We start from the raw sequence: 20,785 nt of genomic DNA on the forward strand, positions 1-20,785 counted from the left end.
TTTAGCAGCAGAGGAATATGGGATAATGTTGAAAAACTTAATGTCCTCTTCTGCAAAACCTGTTAATCCCGTGCCTCCGACAGCTCCATGTCAGCCTTTGGGTAGCCCTGGCTCCTCCCCGGAGGAGGCCATCGCAGGGAAAGTGTTACTCAGCATCCGTGAGGGTGTCAAAAACCTGGCCAGGAATAAAGATTTGCTTCTCCAGCCCTTAGCAGGCTGAAGGCTCCTTTACACTCACAGACCTGGTGTAAGGTTTCACAAGAATAGGGCAGCCCAAGAAATATCGATGGGTCTATAGTGTGTCTCCGGATCTGATTCTCACATTGCTTTCAGACCACAGATAAGAAAACCAAACTGATTCAAAACCCACAGCAGCTTTGGAGCCGACCTACTGCCTGCTGCTCAAGCTCTGAAGCGCTGGTGAAGAGCTCCCTAGAGCCCTCCTCGACAGCTTTTGCCATCGTAGGAAACGCTTATGATTCGCAATTGCCGTCCCTGCCTTTCTGCACTGCTTCTTAATCCCTGCTGCACAGTACCTCCTTAATCCTTGGTGTAATAAAAATCTGGTTCAAGAGACCAACAGGCTTAGTTTCATCTTCATACGAACCATTTAGGTAGGGAATTTGGAAAGTAAACACCATCTAGTCAATGTTTTAAGGGTGAATTGAATTACAGAGTAAGGAAAAAAAATTCCATCCAGAATTAACAGCCTTGGCTGAGGAGGAGAGATGATGTTGTGAATAAGATGCAAGCCTAGAAAATGCAATCAAGATGACTTATTTTTCCCCGAGGTGACACTGAGCTTACCTTGACTTATTGTCTCTATACTAGAAAAACGCGTTGCTCCGTCCCCTGGCTGTAACTGAAGGCTGTTCCCGCAGCGGGCTTCACCGCCTCCTAACAGTATTCCCTGGTATTTCACGCCAGGGCTGTGTGTGCCGGCATACGCAAGAGAGATTTGAGGGTACTCTTACCGACTGAACGGTAAAAGGTCCATCATGGAGTTTTTAATGGAAAATGTCATGAAACAACCGTTCCGCTGTTACTGACAAAAGCCTTTAAAGGAACTATTCAGAAAAGGTCTCTATTTGTCATCTTGCTGTGTACCTCCCTTTCTAGTTACATTGCTTGGTCATTTTTTAATGTATTCGCTTTGAAGTCCTCCATTCGCGCAAAGAGAGCTCGTTTTGGTGCGTGAACCATTTTGTCCTCGGACACAAGTTTTAAGGAATATTTGGTGCCAGCTGGCTCTTCCTATACTTATTCTTGATTGATGCTCGTATCATTTCCTTAAAGCGTTATTAGGGAAACCACATGATATCCCATTCTGAATTGTGCATGCATTTCAATTAGTGGAAGGCTACTGTAATTAGTTTTAAAGCGAGGCTGCAGGTCACGCTGGAATTTGAGGATAGCACAGCTCTTATACGGGCAGCTGTGATGTCCATGCCTGCAGGCCTCACGGCGAACTAATCTTTACGGGAGAGCGAAGGAAAGCTTCTCCAGGAGATGAAATACCGAAAAGTGGCATATGGTAAGAGTCTTATCTCTACCTACAATTTCCTGAAATCAGTCCAACCCAAAAAGTCTTGGGTAAAACTTACACCCTGCCTTTGGAAAAGCGACCCTACGGATCAAATGGTCTCCTGAAAACAAAAGTGCTTCATCTACTGCAGGAAAAAATCACGTATTGATTCTCGCACACACGGGACATAGCCAGGCACTAAGCCGCTATTACGCTCAATGCAACAAACGTGAGTATTAATGTTGCCACTTGCGTATTTATTAAGCCGAAAGCACTGTCACGCACATTTGGCACCGTGCTGCTCCCGGGCTGTAACTTTTCACGTTGCAAAGTTCACCCGGCGAACAACGCGAATCAAACGATCCCAGATGTGCTTTAAGTACAGTATTGGGTTGCACACCTTCGCTAGCGCGAGGCAGGGCAGACCTGCTCGCGTCTGCGCTTTCGGAGCACGACTGATATCAACCCGTCATCCCCGGTGTGCGGGACAATGGAAAAACGTCAAGTTAAAAAAGCCCTGCAGATACTTGGCCCATTCAGGTGCGGTGTTAAAACCCTGCCAAAAGGACTTGCGTATGATTTATCAGCGTAACACCCTGGCCAAAGCTAAAAACCAGACTTTACTGCCCTGTTAATTTTGATACAGAAAACAGAGAAAGTTTAAAACATCACTGTCCAGCTTGAAAGAAAACAAAAATTGAAACCGTGATAATAGCTGTGAGTGGATAGTGCTGTTTAAAGGGGAATTGAGATCTTCTGCTCTACAGCTAAAAAATCAAACATCTGCCTTTTAGTTAAATGCATCTAAAGCAAATCATGCCGTATTTTCCACTGCCTCGTCAGGCGTATGGATTAGTGTTGCAACCATAGCTGCTTGGCTTTCCAGCGTAGTGTGTTTTTACCAGTTCAAAGCTATTTTCTGCTTGTGACGTAGTAATTCCCCCAAACCTCCTTTATGGAAGACTTTTGGACATTTTAAGTGGCATCTCTCTTATTGGAATGATCCAGGAACATTTCTCATGGAGGTTTGATGTCGGCTAACAGTCTAATACTCAACAGCAAGAAATCTTGACTTTCTGGGTTTTGTGTGTGTTATCGAACATTTATTCCGCCTCAGACAAAGCAAAACACGTCCCAGGCCGGTGTAACTTCTCCAGCAGCCTCTGCTGGCAGCCAGTGCTTAGCATGCGGTTTTGCGAGGAGCCGCTTGCCAGCACTGGGACTTGCTGCTGTTATGGAGGGACCTTACAGCACCACCAACACTGCTACAAGGAGGAGACGCTTTGGCAGGGCTAGCTTTGCTGGTGACAAGTTTTTTCTCCAGGGTTAAAAATATTATATATATAAAATATATATTATATATAATATATATTTATACATACATCTAGAAAATGTATTATGCATAAATATAATAGACATTTTAATATAAATATATAAAAATAAATAGAAAATCATCTCAGCTTTCCTTTTCACATGTGCCTTACATCCTTGGGATGCGACTGGACCACAGAAGCGAGAGCTTGCAGGTGCGTACGTACATCAGTAGCACGCTCTGACGGGCCGTCCGCCTCCACCAAGCTGTGGCAGATTGGCCAGTAGGACCACGGAAAAAACTGTTGAACATGACGAGATCCAAGACTGAGGAATTCACATTTATCTTAGAACTGTCAAATTTCTGTTTGACAGTCTCAGCGAGAGGACAGAACTTAGGCAGAATCACCCACAGCAACTGGCCTTGTACCTGGCTGCGGCCCTGTGCGCTGGCAGTGTGTTTTGGCTGCTTTCCTTGAAAATTCAGTTTTTCAGAAAGATTTATGTTTATACGTAAATGTGACAAACGTAAAAGCTGCAGGCAGGTAAAATCTGTTTTCTTCAGAAACAAAGCAATGGCTAATAACTGTAAGTTTGAAGAAAACACACTAGCTGTTTGGGATAAATAATAACTAATGCAAGTCTCAGTTTTTAAAAAAATAGCAATTGTAATTTTAGACTGCAAGGTTAAAACCATCTCCTCTAATTGCACAGCGACACCTGCATCACACTGCCTCGGGCAGCTGCAGCAAGCGAGCAGGCTCGGGCCCATAAAACACTAGGCAATCCTTCCACAGGCAGCAGAGGGTGGCCAGCTCCCATCACCAAGCAAAGCATTCAAAGAAGGAACTGGCAGGCTGTCGCATTTAATTTAAGGAAGATGTTTCAAGATTTATCATCTCGAGGAGCAAAGTTGCCTCAACCTCCCAGCTAGAGCAATGTGTTTCCATTTACACCTTATTAAACCACAAACACATTGAAATGCTGGGCCTACCTGAACTCCTGCAAAAAAGGTAATTAATTAGGCGGCTGCTGCAGTCTAGGGGGAGCAATTTTTACTCACCGGGGTCCCATGCATTCCACAGCAGCCGGTTTCTAGGGGCTTGCACAGATTTTCTCCCGAGCCCAGCCTCCAAAACAGGAGGTTTGGCATGGTTGTTTGCAAGGGAGCTGCTTACACGCACTCTTCAAAGTTGTGACTTTTGTATCCATCAAAATACAGCACCAATTCTTCTGCTGCCTGTATTTCTATTAATTGGCATGAATTTTAGAAGTACTTTAACTAAACTTTTTTCCTCTTCTGTCAGTTGCGCGCAAGATACAACCGAGGGGAAATCACCAGTTTTGTATGCTTAAAAGCTGCCAGTGGTATGAAACAGGCTGAAGAAAGCATCTCACTTTGTTCTTTTGATACTCATTTCTACTCTGTCAGTTGTTACTGTGCTACCGTAACCTGGGATTTGGAAATTGGGTCTCTCTGCTCCCAGGACATCTTGTTCCCTACAACTTGCCCTCTCCAACAGAGGAAAGTTGAAAAAACCCAGCTCTCTGGCTGCTGGGGGAAGCACTCCTCCGCCTGAAAACATTACTCATACAACTGAGCAAGCAGAGTATTCTACATTCAACTCTTTGATTAAAAAACAAACAAACAAAAAATTAAAATTCTTGTCCACCTCTCTTGCTGCAGAACTGAAAATTTTCTGGAGGATGCCTACTGGGAGCAAATCTTCCCAACAGGGACAGAGCCAAAGCAGCTGAACAGATCAGCTGGTGCCGAATGCAATCAGGAGGCACCGTAAGCGAGTGGAGCACTGAAGAGCAGAGGGCAAGCCTGGTTATAGAAACAGGGCCGGCAGCCCTAGCACAGGTAGATGATGCAGACGCAGCGCATATTGCGGACAAACAAGTGCTTCCCCTGTTCCCCCCCACTTTAAGGGCATTCCCTTCCTGGCAAGCCAGCTAAAGTAAAGCTAACACAAACAGCAGAGCCTTTAGAAAAACTGCAGTTTAATGTGTAGTGGTAAGGTGACAAAAGAAACAAACCATTAACACTGTGTGTTACAGAAACAAACATACATGATTTTTCCCATTCAGATAGTTAAAAAAAAAATACAAGCAAATTCTTAAGGAAGGTATTCTCTTATTAAAAGACTCATACTGATATTATTCTTTATGCCTAGAAAAACCTGATTAACACAAGTGATTAGGCAACTCCAATTTTAAAGCTGTGAAAAACAGGCTAAAAGAGCAATAAAACTATGCCGTGATTTCTACACCCAATATAATTGGGCAAAGTCAGATCTTCAAGTCGTTTTACTACAGCTTTGAATCCAACTGAAGATCTTTTCCTGACCCACAGTCAGGTAAACAATTCACAGAATTAGCGGATAACTTCAACACTTTAAGAAAAAAGTTGATTTCTTCCAAAACTGACTCACCAGTACTTATGCCATCTAGCGGCCTGCTTCTTCAGGCAAGTTCAATGATTAATTACTAAAAGCCTTTGGTTAAGGCTGCTTCTTTAGCATACAGCGGTCAGTATTATGCCATAATTTTAAACGAAAGGTTAGAATATGCAATGCAGAACGCTACTGCTGACTGGGAGTATAACAGAAGAGAAATTCATCCTCTGCTCCAGACAGTACCCATCACCACAAAGCACTCATTCTAAAAAGGGACGTGACAAAAAAATACACTTTCCCTTTCTTCAACAATGCCTTGTATCACCTTCAATTAAACCTGGAACTAGTGTGTAGAGCAAAGTAACTGTTTACATTAAAAACCCAATCCTTTAGAGTAACACAGCTCTCCTCATTCTCCATTATTTGGGTCTGAAAGACTAACAAAGCTTTGCATCTTCATGCAGACTCAGTTTTTCTGTATGTTTTATTAGAAAAACAGAACTATAGCTTCAATTTGTATTCTTTTGCTTGCAAAGCCTTGGTTGCTAGTTCAACTCTTTCTTTTAATAAGCTAGCTTCTTCAGCACTTTTTTGGGCTTCTACATTTTTCAGTAAGAAGTGGGTAAGGAAGAGTTTCAAGCCTTCCCGCAGCATTCCCAATTTGGGGTTGTCAGATACCCTGTAAAGATACAGATCAAAAATAGTATTTATCAGAAGTTTCTTATTTTTTTTTTCTTTATCTTCTTCAAATAGAGACGTAGAAAACCTACAAAAGGAGCTTTTCTGAAGAGGCTTTCAAATTCCCAGCAAGTCTACGTTGGTTTGGCAAACAGCCCAAACACACTCAACACACAATTGATCCTCAGCAACAAAATGGAATATTGGAGCCTTAGGCTTGCTTTATGTGAACAATTACATTACAGCAACAAATGAGGCAAACACCATGTTTGAGCTTCCTTGTGTTGCAGTGTAACAGTTGAAACGTCATCACCTAATTTCTGCTAACTTTATGTGACACTGCAAGTTTCATACAACAAAATCATGGCATCACGGAATAATTCCAGTCAGAAAGGATGCTGGCAGGTCATCTTGTCTGACCTCCTGTTTAAAGCCGGACCAACACCCAGGTGTGGTCAGGTTGCTCAGAGTCTTATCCACTCAAGTCCTAAGCATCTCCAAGGATGGAGATTTCCCAGCCTCTCCAGGCAACCCTGTCCCATATATAAAAATAAGATTTTCCAGACAATGTTGATTAAAAACCAATCCGCCAAACCTTTCCCTCATTAGTATTTATTTATTTTTCCTTCTTACACTAAAGATACCTTCTAGCAAAGACTGCTGGGAGAGTGAATCCCACTGCACACAGATGGTAAAGCAATAAGGAAAGCAGGTAATTACAGAGCTCTGCTCATGAAAATCCTATGACCAAAATGATATACTGAATACCTGAAAGCCTTATTTCGTGTAACATGTCTCACAGTTGTATCTATATCAGAGCCTGTACTAACACACAAATGATACGATTCCCCCCACTTACCCAAAGAGCTTACTTTTTAAGGGATGGATGGCTGTTCTTTGGAAAAGGCACTGTGTAATTCCAAACAAAATAAGCAAACTTCTTATCTTCTTAATTACTACTCACCAAGGGTTCCCTGGAGAGATCTCTGATCACTTACCTCACAAAAATGTCACTAAGTTCTTCAGCATCTGTTTTGATTAACAGCATGCTTAATACTTGTCGCAAGAAACGGACTTTGGGTTTATCTAGTTCGCTGAATTCAATTACCTAGTGGAGAGAGAGGGAGAGGGAGAATTAGATTAATTCAAGTATTCAAACAGCTGGATTCTCTTCTAAGTGAACAGCTTTTAGCACTCCAACTGGCCTCCCATATATACTGAGCCTTAAGTCTGGCACAGAAGAATTATCTGAGAATGCTGCCTCCAAAAGCCAATCAATAAGGAAGCACAGAAGTTTCTAAGGAATAACCTGTCTACTAGTACCAGAATACCGGATCTAATTTCTCAATTCGATAAATACTTCAGAAGTGCCTAGGACAACCCATCTAATCGCTTGTTTAACTATTTCAATTATTCTTCTAATAAAATTCTATGGACTCCCCATTCTCAGTAGATTTCTTTCTGGTCTTACTAAAAAGCAACATCAGCTAAAAAGCATAGGACAGAATCCACTGACAAAGCCTGTTAATGAAGGTGCCTCAGTTCCACCTCTGGATACTCTAAAGAAAATAATCTTACAACTGCTCTAGATACAGAATCGTAGACTTTCTGTATGCCTGGGTCACCACAGGTTCCCTTTTCCCCAAATGATAGCATTACCGTAATCAATGGGATTTATCTGGTAATTTTAGAACAAGTTTTGTCTTAGCTTATGACCACGAACAGCTGAAGTACCAGTTAGGTAACAGAGAAAATACATTTTCCATAGAACTAGCAAATGCAAGGAAAACACGGAAGTGTTTTGAAAAGAAAAAACACCAACCTTGAGAACTGAAAGTGGCAATGATTTTGTCCTTAATAAGTGAGCCAACAGTGAAACCAAGTTGGAGATGGCAGCGGCTGACAGGTTTTCTAAGTCTCTGATTTTGTCCCAAATACTAAACTGAAACGTCACCTAGGTGTCAAAGGAAAAAAAAAATCCTACAAATCAAGTGACTGTTTAAATGAGTAACAACATAACAAAACCTTTCGACCTTCCATTCTTTATGAGCCCTCTGTTAATTAACAGAGATGCTTGATCAGACTGTTCAATTCTTTTAAAATGCATAAAAAAGAGGAAAGCAAACCTTCTGCAGCAGTTATTTTATTTCCTATTCAGATCTGACCATGAGTATGCCTTACTGAAGGCCTAGCTATATCAGCAGAATTTTTCCTCAGGATCAAGATCTTAACAGGCATGCATCCATTCTCAGGTATTTAATAACTGTCTTCCTACCCACAATAATGACACTAAAACAAAGTAGAAACAGATTTTTCTTCACCTGAAATCGTCTTTCACATTCACAAAACTTGTTAGCCAAAAATGCATAGAAGGGGTTATATGTCTTCTCCTGTAAGCAGCAGTAAAGGATAACATGAACAATTTCTCTCTCCTGCTGATCCTTCAGTCCAAGCCTAAAATTTAGCAAGAGAATGAGAATAGTTTAGTAAGGAAAAAATTACTGCCACAAAGTAAGAGCTACAGTCAAGATAAGAGAGTAATACTTAAAAAAAACCCCTCCAAACACCAGATTAAAGTTTACTTGTTAGAAAGCTCTTACGACATCTTTAAAACACTGAATGGACTCAAATCCTTAAGATTGCGGGCTACATCAGTATCCTGGTATGGCAATATGGAAATGCTACAGTATTATTGGTGTTAGAAGAGCGGCTGCAAAAAAGCAAGACCTCAACAGACAGAAGTGGAATGATACACATATAATTACCCTCTGGGGAAGGAAAGGTAGCCCACTCCATGTTTGTAGCTCTCCATGAAGAAAACCAGAGGAGAGGGCCCTGTCATCATGGAGTCTTGTGCCTTTGAACGTAGCACTGCAGCAAGCAGTGCTGCATGGTGTGCCAACGCAAAGGTTAAATAGCGAAACAAGAACTGTAGGACCCTGTTGCAGTTATCTCACACTTGTACCTATGGCCATAGGAGGAAAAGGAGGCTTTGGATCAGTATAAGCGTATCTAGAGAAACACGTCCAGGGCCTGTCACTTCTGTGGTACTTACTAGGGATAAGAAAATATGTTAAGATGTTTTTCCTACTTGGTGATATGAATCTTTTCATCTCTAAGTCAACTCCATGCTACATAATACTGGAAATTCATTATTGTTTGACAGTAACCTAAGAGGATGCAGTCAGTGACTTCAAACCACCTTAAAAGAAAAAGAAAAAAAGCCTGAAGAAAACAGTCAGTATCAATGAGTACTTATGTTGGCTGCCCCAGCATAAAGGCCAAGGACTGAACAGCCTCCCCACTTGAACAGCTGACCGGTCTAAAAGAGGGCTGCGACACTTGGGCAGGGAATGGTAACTAACTCGCAAAGCACCTGTTCTGTGAATAATATGATTTAGCTTCCAGGGCTGCCAAATGCTTGGCAGCCTTAAAACCAATTAAAATGAAAAATGCTTCGTATTATAATCTGAAAAATGTCAAACAAAATTCTTTTCATTGCTTCAAGCTCAAGTTTCATATGGCATTAGTATAACTCAAGTGTATTTTCTAACTAAGTCTGACTCCACTGGAACTTGCTCTGCATTCTGTAGAGTATAGCTCGTCATTGCTTCAGTCTAGTATCCCTCCTTTGTATACACCTCCAGACATCTGCCATTGCATTTGATCACAGACACATACCAGATTAACAGAGAAAATATTGTCTTTCAGCCAACCCCCCCCCCCAGAATTTAAGGTTTTACAATATGAAAATCTGGGATGATTTCTAGGCTGACTGCTAATGAGCAGTGAAAACTTAGAAGTCTGCTTCTCCAAAAGAGACCAGCACTGCGTGTCTGTGATATAATTCACTTGTTCTCCCATTAGCTAAAGTTCTATCTGATTTTATTACAGAGCAACAAAAAGTTGTTTGTTTTTTTTTTTTATACACAGGTTTTCAGCCACCGGACATGCATTTAATAGATGACTTGTGAAGTTACATTGCAATCACTAATTTGGCACACACTCCTTTTCCTTGTTCATCATCACTTCTATCACGACTTGCTTATTTAGGAAATATTCATGTTGCCAGATGGTTGTAACAAAGCAAATCAGCACTTTGATGCTCGAATTTGTTCTTACCTTCACTTCTTCACAGACCTAGCAGTATTTTCTCTTTTCAGACCTAGCATTCCTAAACATCTAAATATAAGAGTCAGGATTGTCTTTTACTGCTGAGCTTCACCATAAACCCATACAGATTTCATAAGCCTGATAATCTTAGATAAAAGAATATGCAACCACCTCACTTATTAAATCATTCATGAGTTACAAGATTCCCATGGACTTGTGTGTCTTGATCACTTTAAGAATTTCCCTCTGTATATGGGATAACTGCCTCTGAAGTAGAATATTTATGACCAGCAGAAGCCTGCCTCTAAGTAGCTTAGTTATCATCAGCTGAAGCCCGAGACTATCATTGCCTTTAGATCAAAAATAGCAATACTCAAACCCACCTTTTAAAAGTCAGTTCAAACGATTTTAGTAGATACAGTCACATACTCGCTATCATAAATTACACACCACACTACAACAGGATATCTAAGAGTTTCACAAGTTTCAATTTTTGTGAGATGTAAAAGTTTCTCAAATTCTTCATCTCTATGAAATAGCTTAAAAAATTGCCTCTTCATCAAACTTAAGCAGCATTCATTCCCCCTCACGTGTGAATCTGTGGTTCGTGAAGGAGGTGCGGCCTTTCAGCTGATGAAACAGATCAAGGCTCACTCTCTCTGTCTCCAGTGATGTTCCCAGTCCTCCCTTTATACTGACACTTCTGCAATCACAAACTGAGCCACTTCAGGAGCTGTTCTGGCTTCAAACTCATTACTTTCTTTTGATGCAAGGAGAAGAAAGACAAGTAGAACTATAGCAGTATGGACTTAAAATTATTTAAATAACCATTTAACCACACCTCAACTCTGCCAGAGATCTAGCAGGAGATGAATCAACAAGCACAGTTAAAGTATTTCTTTATGTATTTCTCAGGCTCTTCCTCATGAGACTGACATCAAACATATGAATATAAATTCCCATACACTCTGGAACGCATGTTCACATTAAAGTTAATTCCTTCCCTGAAAATTCTGTGTACTTTCCATTATACTCTGCCAGATGTGGGCAGATTTGAGAATTCCTCTCTGAGTCTGCTGTATAAAAATCAGTATCAACACATACCAGGCAATCTGCAGACAGAGTTTTCCTGCCAAGCCTGTATGTATACAGATTTGTATACTAGTTTAAATAGCATGGATGAGAGTCAAGGATCAATTTGCAAATTGAACTACCAGGTCTTGGCAAGAACTGCAGCAGCAGCAGCTAATTTCTTTTAATTGAATAGGCCATATTAAGATATTGGAATGACTCCATCACAGTCTTAAATCCAAGCTGTGTTTTGCAGAAGTGGCATTTAATCAAATATTAGTTGACTTTATTACAAACTCTGTTTTGGTTTGGTTAGCAAATTAAATAATTGCATGCCATCCCGGTAAGACAATTCCCTTGAATTACAAGGTTGCAATAGAAAAGTTCAGACCTGATCTCTCCCCTCCCAGTTACTATAGACTTACAATTAATATTCTGACAAACACAAAGAATAGCTTAGTTTGAGGTTTTCCCTGATCACATCTTCTAAGGAGCTGTTTGCCAAGTGGTAAGGAAACTGGTCTTGACGTGAAATGTGACCCTGGAGCAAATCCAAAGCTAATGAATTCTGCAAGAGGGAAGTGGAGGTGCTAGGACACTACCAGGTCATGCAAGTATGGACAGTGACCTACAAGATGGCTTAACGAGACAGCAAGAAGTAAAGGAAGTGGCAGTAGTATGGAAACCCAGCGACAAAACCAAGAGATGCTCTGAAGGGGCTTCTGGTCTGCCTCTGTAAGGAAGCAAGCCTGCAACAGACTTCCATCCGCTAGACTGGGATGCACATCTTCAATGCAAAAAGATACGGGCTTCTTAAGACAAAAGATGCTGTAAATCACAGTTATAGACATGACTGACAATAATAGGGGCCACTCCTTTCCTCTGACTGCCAATCAGTTCTGCCTGCCCCCTACTAGTCCTTACACCAGGGTTTTGGTCCCTCTCCTACCCTTTTACCCTATGTGGATCCCTTGCTATGCACTTCTTTAATTGTATTATCAATTACATGCTCTTAAGCCCAGACCAGCAATGTTATTTTTTCCTATCCAGCTAATGCTATATTTTTAGTTCTGGGCTGTCTCCCGTGCTAGTCTGTACTTACTTGAGAAGCTTCTCAAAGGCATCCAGGAAGTCTTCACTTGTCATCAAGACACAAAAAATACTTCTCCGGATATCGGTGTTCATTCTCTGCTTACGAGCAAGCTCCATTATCTTTGAACTCACCTAAAAAAATATTAAATGCTATTTTATTTATGCTTGCTTTAAGAGGCATATTTCTGTGCAGCCTCTAACAAGACCATTAATGAAGATCTCCAGTAAACTACGAAACATCAATCCAAAGGTCCTGAGCTTTTGTCCAGAAGCATAGGCATCATCAGGAGCTTTTCCAACTAGGGAAATATATTTTAACGTATTTTAATTGTGCCAATTATTTTTAAGACCTGCTTCTCTAACATAAGTCACCATGACCATCTCTACCACACTACTTTTAGAATCAGCTTAGATATATGCCATCCATGGACAGACACGACTACCTGCCAGAATTCATACCTGCAAATCTACTTGAGGGCAAGCCTCTTCTTCCACTTACGTAACAAGTTACTTTTACAATTCCACAGGATAAGACAAACAAGCTACACCGTAACATTTGTAGTAACAGCTCTTATGAAGCACAGGCATACAACATTTTGAAAAATGTCAGAGCAGAATTTACAGTCCAAAAGCTTAGTCTTACAAGAGTCTGTGAAGGTTTTTTTGGTGGGCTCTGAAATGAACTTATTCACCGGTATGAAGAATATTCAAAAGATCACAAACACTTAGACTTATAACTAGCAGTGCTTGGATTTACCTTTCCTATATGCGGTTTTTGCTGTGCCTTGCTGTTCGTATCATTGATCATTGGTGCTCCACTCCAGGATGACCCTACGATCCACCAGCGACCAGCCTGATCAGCACTGAGGAGAGATTCCAGGGAGACACGGAGCTGAGTTTCTTTTCCAGAACCACTGCTGTGAACCTTGAATAACAAAATACAAAAACCCCAAAAAACTTTTGTTGGAAGCTTTCTTTTTTTTTTAAAGAAAAGAAAACAACAAATACTTTAATTACTTAAAATTACTTTAAAACAAATAACTTAATCCCCATAAAGGTCTTCACATTTCCCCCCACAACCTTTAGTTTCAGTCAGCAGCCTGAAAAGAATTTACAATTTTCCCATATGCTCCAATTTCTCAAATAGAAGAAGTTGCTTCAATCTACATTTAGAAGCTCTTGCCTTTTTTTTTATTTTAAAGAAGAGACAATCAAATAAAAAGTAACGACCTTCCAAACATAAAACTTGATTAGAATTCAGACTTGATGCTGACATTGAAAATCAGTTGCAGCATCTTACAATTTGGTCATGATTTTCCTTTTGAACACTTGTGATCAAATAAAATGACATGACAAACTGCCTTAAGTTTTGTACAACTCAAACAACAAAGTTTAAACTCTTCGAACAAAATAAGAATTTTCAACAAAAGACGCTAGAAGCGTAGTAAGAGGACTGCGAAAACTTAAGACAGGAAATTCTACAGGATTAGGTTACCTAGCTTATTTTTGCCTGGCCTATTATCACTGATGTGCACATCCTGCACTTACAAATTTCTGAAAAATACGATGCTCTAGGTGTTGTAGACCAGTAGTGTAATTTTCAGGTTGGAGATATAGGGACTTTAAAACCAGAGTTGAGTCTTGTGAAAATGAATTAGTTCTCAATCCAAAGAGACTATTACTTTCATGCATCTTATACTGGGTTGTTCTAGACAAACTGCCCTCTCTCCGCAAAAAAAAAAAAAAGGGGGGGGGGGGGGAGGGAGAAGAAAAAACATCCAGGTTTTCAAAAGTGCTAGACTTCCACAATAATTCTGGTGAAGTTAGGAGTGGGTGCCTGCATCCAAAAATCTATGGAAAGAAGAACTTGTCATAACTTGACTCATTTCTTCTGCACAATCATTAAACATCCCACAATCTCTTTTTCAAGTATAGGACTTTGAGGCAAAGTCTTTGGCCGAGTATTATGTCCTGTCTCAAACTGTTCTGCAGAAGGCTGGTTGACTGCTGACTAAACCTGGACACAGGAGATAATACTTAATGATCTAAGGAGTGATTTTAGTCCACAAGAGTTTCAGACTGTTAAATGAATTAAAATATACTATAGCCCATCAAACCAACGTACAATATGAATAATTACTTCTGGTTTAAGAACAGCCATACTACAGGTGTCAAGAAGTTCTCACCAGTGTTCTTTGTAATTTGCGGAGTTTTTCAACTGGTTCCGGATCATAACCGGGAATCTTACGCATGTCATTATTCCTTAGTGCCAACATAGTCTCTAGCATAAAACGAACCTATTGGGAAAAGAAATATTTCTGTGGATTATGTGCTGTGAGCTTCTTTATTAAAGCAGAGAGTGTACTTTGAAATTACTATTCTGTGAGAATAAGCAGCTCAGCTGGCAATATACATCAAAATTTAGATTACATGAATACAAATACAGAGAAGGATGTTTACTTCAACTCCTATTATATTCGTGTTCAAGCATCAATTCAAAGCTTAATCTGCTAAACACCACACCTCAGTGACCATTTTTTGAGGTGTACAAAGTATCATGAAACAGAAGCACTGTCCATTGCAGTCCTAGTCTCAACCATTACAAGCATTTTGGTGCCTGTGTCCTGAGAACTAATGGAGAAAGACAGAAGAAGAATACAAATAACTGAATGCAACAACTGAACACTAATGGTAACTTAGAATCTAAATAGAGTGTAGCAGAAAACATTTTGGTAAATTAACGCATGTACCCAAGTGCTTATTAAAGTCTACTCAGAACAGAAGATCTTTTAAAACACACACACACATACCCTAGTCTGATCCTGGAGTTTCTTCTCTGCTGTGTTTGCTTTCCTCTGGGCTTCAGTGATCAGTTCCTTCAAAGCCAACGCATCATCTTTTCTTAAGGAAAAGCCCACGTTTTTCAGAAGAAACAAAATCAACTCAATCTCTTTTTCAGTGAAAATGCTAACAAGTTTTTTCAGAATATCAAAGATCAGCAGGGAATGAACCACATGGAAGTTATACAGATGAGCAATCAAGGCAAGCAGATTTTCACATTCTTTCCCTTCAGCATCACTTTTACAGAGTTCATCAAATTTCTTCACCACTGCTTCCAAAAAGTGAGCACCGACCTGGCAACAGTTCCATTAAAGGGGGGGGAAAAAAAATATCCAGCAGTTAACCGTAAGTCGATTTTACAGACATCTGTAATGCATTCATTTTTGGGGCACTGCCACTATTAATTTTAAAGAAATACTGTTGCTCCTCTGAACCAATATGGATGTTCTACATTTACATATACAAATATCTAAGTGGTGTGACATTTTCTTAGAGTATATGTTATTTACACCTCTTATATGCCATCCAGTTGCCTTTTAAAGCCTGTGCAAGAAAAGCGAGCGTTATGAACTTAGAGTACACATACATCAGAATTTCTTTACATAATTTTCATGGGCACATATTAGCATCTTCCCAGCTGTCAGGCTAGCATGCTGTTACTGCTAGTCATCCATCCAGTGAAAGCTGCATGTCAAAAACCAAATGCATCACAGAGTTCAGCATTCCAGAACAATATCCTTAACGGGAGGGTAAAAAAATAATATTGTAAAACAACCCCCAACATACGAAGTTTTCACAGTTGCTGAGCATGAGCTTAGGCTGATTTTGAAGTGGGGATAAGTCTTAGCCATTTGTCAGTGGTACAGTTGGGAAAAGAAATTTTGGAATCTGTATTTATGAAGAGAGAACTGATGCTAAAGACTGGAATTAGAAAGCATACCAAAATACAGGTAGGTAGCGAACACATTACTGCTAAACAATGCCCGCCCCCATTATTATAGTGCTAATATTTGCTGATTGTTCTTATGAAAACCAGAAGTCCCAGTAGCAGTACTGACTTGCATTACAAGCCTTCACCAGCTTAGGTGTTAATTATCCAATGATCATATTGCACAAATGTATAAACACAGCTATTGGAATCCCAACTTCTGCATTGCTCAAACTAATCTTAAATGCAGCTGTGCTACCACCTTCGTGTAATGCATATTCTACATTTATTTCACAGAAAAAATAATGGGACTTTATAGTATACTAAATACTACAGTCTTAGATTCAACGATGCTGTGTAACAGAGTCAATAGTACAGAAGACAGTCTAGATATCATCTATTTCTAATACCTAGTATTATATCTATATTTACTATATTACTGGGTATTTTGCAAAGTTTCAACTTTAAAAAGATTGTGTTTCTCTTCTTAAAACAGCAGCAAAGAGAAACAAAAAGAAGTTTAATGGCAAGGCTGCATGGAGAAACCTGCTGTAATTGCATCCATCTGATATTTAATATTGTTTCAGAGACAGCATTCAGGTCACTATAGGACAAACTGAAGAATTTGCATCAATACATCTTTTGCATTGAAATGTAGAAAGAAAGTGTTACTCGATGGGAACATGGTGCTGGAACACCTCAGTTTCCTCAGACAAATTTCACTGAAATTAGCTAAAATCTTCCCTTTGACATCAGCAGTTTCAGCTGCTTCTTAACAGTAAGCAAGAGATATTTATCTCAATCATTCATCAGGCTTAAAACCACAAAAATACCCTCCAAAAAGTTTGCCATGCTTTTTGAAGTTTTTTATATTCTGGAGTCACTGATATACCTAGTTAATTCCACTGATGATTTGCATGATTTGGCTTAAAAAAGGACTTTTTCCACTGATGTAAAAGGATTTCTGTAACTGCAGCACCTTCCTTACCTGGATACACATCTTTCAAGAACAATACCCTCATATACCCAAGAGAACAGAAATGGATTAGTGTAGTCAAAGAGAAGAAAACTTGAAGCTTAAAAAATTCAGTTTTATCGAGGCAGAAAGATTTTGATGAAAAAAACTATTTTTTTATAAGTGATCAGTGGTAACTCATGGAGAAAATAAATTAATCAGATAGAGCAACAGACTTGGTCCCTTTCACCTGGGGACACCTAGCAAATAAGCTACAAATACGGATTAAATTCAACTAGAGATGCTTTTCAGTGACACACAATCAAAAATTAAAAGACAATTCAAACAAAATATCAAGGAAAACACTCAACAATACGTATCATTAAACAAAATTAGTTCCAAGCACAAGAATTACCTCAATTCCTACATTATGATGAAGAATGCTGACCAAAAGGACATGCTCCCTCATCAATCTTGCAGGCATGGCAACTGCAGTAACACAAGCATTCATGAGAATATCTGTCAGAGTTTCATTCATGTCCTTTCTGCTGTTGGCCATGTAGAGCTCTTCCATCTGTCCACTAATGGAGGACAAATTCGGTTCACTCAACCTATTGAGAAACAAAATCCAATGCTCACTTTTTCTTCCCTTTACATGGTTTCACAATTTTCAATTTACCCAACAAACAACCTATTCTTTTTAGAGAAATCAGCTTGGCTTAAGAAGAAAGATTGAAAAGATGACTGGAAGGGACCTTTTGTATTTTGCTGTGTTCACTAAACTAAAAAAAATACAACAGATGTTTAATTCTAGGGGTTTTTTGGGAAAATATTTATATGTAAAAACAGATTAGCAGCAGTATTTACAAAGCACTGTCAATGTGCTTACCATCACACTGAACAGACTTACTAAGAAAACAGACTTTGTTCTTAGCAGTTGTAACTGTGGCACATCCCAGTCTTTGGAGAAAAGTATGAAAATACCTCATGCTTTTCTAACATACAAGGTATATCAAATTCTAAACAACTGAACAAACTGCATACTGTAGTCTGCATTTTACAGATAACAGATAAAAGAAAATGTCAATAGATGTCTTATTTTAAAAATACTCTAAAATTAAAACACGTGAAAGTGTTAATCACTTCTTCTGTTCTTCAGTACTTTAAGCTATGAAGTGTTACTCTTCCTCAGTTGTTGTGTTGGAGAAATTAAATTTTATTTAATTAAAAAAAGAAAATAATGCTTTTTGGAGGGAGTTATAACTGACACTACAAGGTTTTTTAATAGGCATACTCCAGCTGACACTTTGTGAATTACACCTAGCACTTGCAGACAACTGCTGTGTGGAATTCAGCCCAATCTTAAATTTATTTTCTAGATTTTTCAACTTCTATAACGACCAACTTTGAAGAATTTATGTCAACAAAGATAATTATTGCTAAGGATAGCAGACATGATTGCCAACTTAAAATCAGTTTGTGAAAAGAAAAGTCACATCCTTGCCACTTTTCTTTGAATGATGAGCACTGTCACATCGAACCAGAAAGATTAATGACTTTCCTTATTACATTACCTATTAATGAGACCATTCACCATTTTCTTCAGTCTTCCCAATTGTTCTCTTTTCTTGTCATCTAGTGTCTCTTGAGCTTTCCTTACTTGAGGGGGAACGTACTTTGTAGCACTGTGATTATGACTCTTGCCAGGAAAACAATAAAATAAGATACCAAATGAGACTAGTATCTTAAATATTTGAACACAAATACACATTGCTATTTAAGATTAATATACCAAACGTTGCTATTTAAGATTATTTAAGATTAATATACCAAACTTTTAGTTAAGTATTTTGCCATCTAGTAACTAAGGCCAAAGAAACAACTTCATACAGAAAATAAGCACGCAACAAGTTACCGCTTAAAATCGACTTGATGGCATCAAACCCCCTCTTCCCTTTACAGGACATTTTCTTCAAGTTATTGTTATTAAAACCTGACATCTTAGGTCTTGGTTTTATTAGCTGCAGATGTACTACCAGTTTAAGTTAGTGCCATGCGGGCCAAACGACCTGTTTGGCTGCTTCTCCTCCACCTGTGCTACAAGACCTAACACAGGCAGAACCTCTGGGATCATTCAGAAATGGTAACACTTCAGTTTGTGACAGATAATAATTAACGTAAGCTCTCTTTGCTCTTAGCAGAAGTGCTTAATCATGTCCTTAAACTCTAAAGCTGGGGCAGTTCCTTTTATTCGCTGATCTCGTACATAGAGACAAGGCCACATGCCTTGCGCTTTAGGGTATTACCTGACCTGGGGGAGCTCTGCCCTGCAGGCCTGACAGCCGCCCCTCGGACCGGGCAGCCCGCTGTTGCTGGGCCCGGCGCCGCTGTGACCCACAACGCTCTGCAAGGCCTGACTAGACAGCAAACACCTGTGCTTCAGAGATAAGGTAAACTCTGCTTTATGTCCAGGTTGTGGCATGTATATTGAGAAGCAGGTTTGCCTTATCTGAGGCGAACACCTTACCTCCTCCTCCTCCTCCTCGCCCGGGGTCTCGCTGGCCTCAGGCACCCCGCCGTCCTCGGGGGACGAGGACGAGCTCTCGCTCTCCCACTGTCCTTCCACATCATCCCCCTCGGAGGGCTCCGAGGCGTCCGAGGGCTCCGAGGCGTCCGAGGGCTCCGGCTCCTCCTCGCCCTGCTCCCGCGGCCCGGGCCGGCCCTCCCGCGGCGCCGCGGCCTCCTCCTCGTCGCTGCTCTCGCACAGGCTGCTGAGGCCGGCCCGGCAGCCCAGGGCGCCCAGCACGTAGCCCAGCCCGTCCCGCAGGAAGCTCTGCGGCACCTTCTCCGCCGCGGCCCCCTCCTGCTTTTTGCGGCGCTTGCCGAGCCCCAGCCGCCGCTCCAGGCGCCGGATCTCCTTCTCCTCCTCCTCGTTGGCCTCCAGCAGGGCCCGCTTCCGCGCCGAGGCGGTTGCGGCGGCAGAGGGCGGCGTGCGGGGTGTCGGTGCCGGCCCCGGCCGCTGCTTTCCCACGGCGGCGGCGGGCGAGGCCGGGGCTCTGGGGCGGGCGGCAGAAGCCGGCTTGGCTGGGGCCGGCTTGGCTGGGGCCGGCTTGGCTGGGGCCGGTTTGGCTGGGGCGGCGGGGACCTCCACCGGCTCCCCGCGTTGGAGGCGGCGGCGGCGGCTCCGCTTAAGCTTGCGCTTCTCCTTCCTCGCCTCCCGACGGCTCCTGTGGTTCTGCCTCTGCGAGTCTTTCAGCAAGGTCAGCTGTGGTTGGTCGCCGGCTGCCTGCACGAAGCCCTGCACCGCCTGCCGCAGCCTGTCCAGCTTCCCGCCGCGGCGAGCGCGGGCGGCCGCCGGCCGCTTCATCTTCCCCTCAGCCACGCCGCGCCTGGGCGCCGCCATCTTGGGGAAGAGCCGACCTTCCTCTTCCGCCGCGCCGCCGCCACTTCGGGCAGCAGCGCCCCCTGCTGGGCGCCGGCGGCGGGGCGGCCCCAGCTCTGAGGAGATGGTCCGCGGCGGGCTGGAGCTCGCTTGAAACCCGTACCGAAGCCGCTAAATCCGTAAAGATCCCCTCTTTTTTTTATATTTAAGAAAATGTAAGGCTTGTCCCTCTTCTTACAGAAGGGACTGGGACAATTCATCCCTCACAGCTGCAGTCGCAAGGCCCTAACGCCCACTGGGTACGAGGCTCTTCCTGACGCCTCACGAGGCCGCAGGAGCTGAGGGACGTCAACGCCCCTGGCCTCTCCTCCACCTTCCCAGTCCTCCATTTTAAGCTCCTTCCAACCCTGCCAAGCTCAGGTGTCTCCTCCTGACCATGCCAGAGATGACGTCCACGTCCACGGCCTCTGTCCGGTGCTAACTTGGG

The 20,785-nt window shown here is 41.6% G+C and overlaps 1 protein-coding gene across 3 annotated transcripts; it reads right to left on the reverse strand.

Annotated features, from left to right (window-relative positions):
- Positions 1-4,842: 4,842 nt before the first annotated feature.
- Positions 4,843-20,366, reverse strand: NOM1 (nucleolar protein with MIF4G domain 1). 3 transcript variants are annotated; one of them, XM_082326166.1, is made up of 11 exons: positions 19,444-20,366; positions 18,491-18,615; positions 17,332-17,527; positions 15,003-15,326; positions 14,379-14,489; positions 12,950-13,117; positions 12,203-12,324; positions 8,238-8,370; positions 7,739-7,870; positions 6,915-7,024; positions 4,843-5,917 (listed from the first exon to the last, which is right to left on the reverse strand). In XM_082326166.1, exons 1-11 carry the CDS (start codon positions 20,317-20,319, stop codon positions 5,740-5,742), a joined length of 2,475 nt encoding a protein of 824 aa, XP_082182292.1. In that variant the 5' UTR covers positions 20,320-20,366; the 3' UTR covers positions 4,843-5,739. The 3 variants fall into 3 exon arrangements, with proteins under 3 accessions (XP_082182292.1, XP_082182291.1, XP_082182293.1); XM_082326165.1 differs by having other exon boundaries at positions 18,491-18,613; positions 19,439-20,366; XM_082326167.1 differs by lacking the exons at positions 4,843-5,917; positions 6,915-7,024; positions 7,739-7,870; positions 8,238-8,370 and adding an exon at positions 8,911-9,118 and having other exon boundaries at positions 18,491-18,613; positions 19,439-20,366.
- Positions 20,367-20,785: the final 419 nt, after the last annotated feature.

The sequence above is a fragment of the Platalea leucorodia genome (assembly GCF_965183815.1).
Source record: "Platalea leucorodia genome assembly, chromosome: 1".
Lineage (NCBI taxonomy): Eukaryota > Metazoa > Chordata > Aves > Pelecaniformes > Threskiornithidae > Platalea > Platalea leucorodia.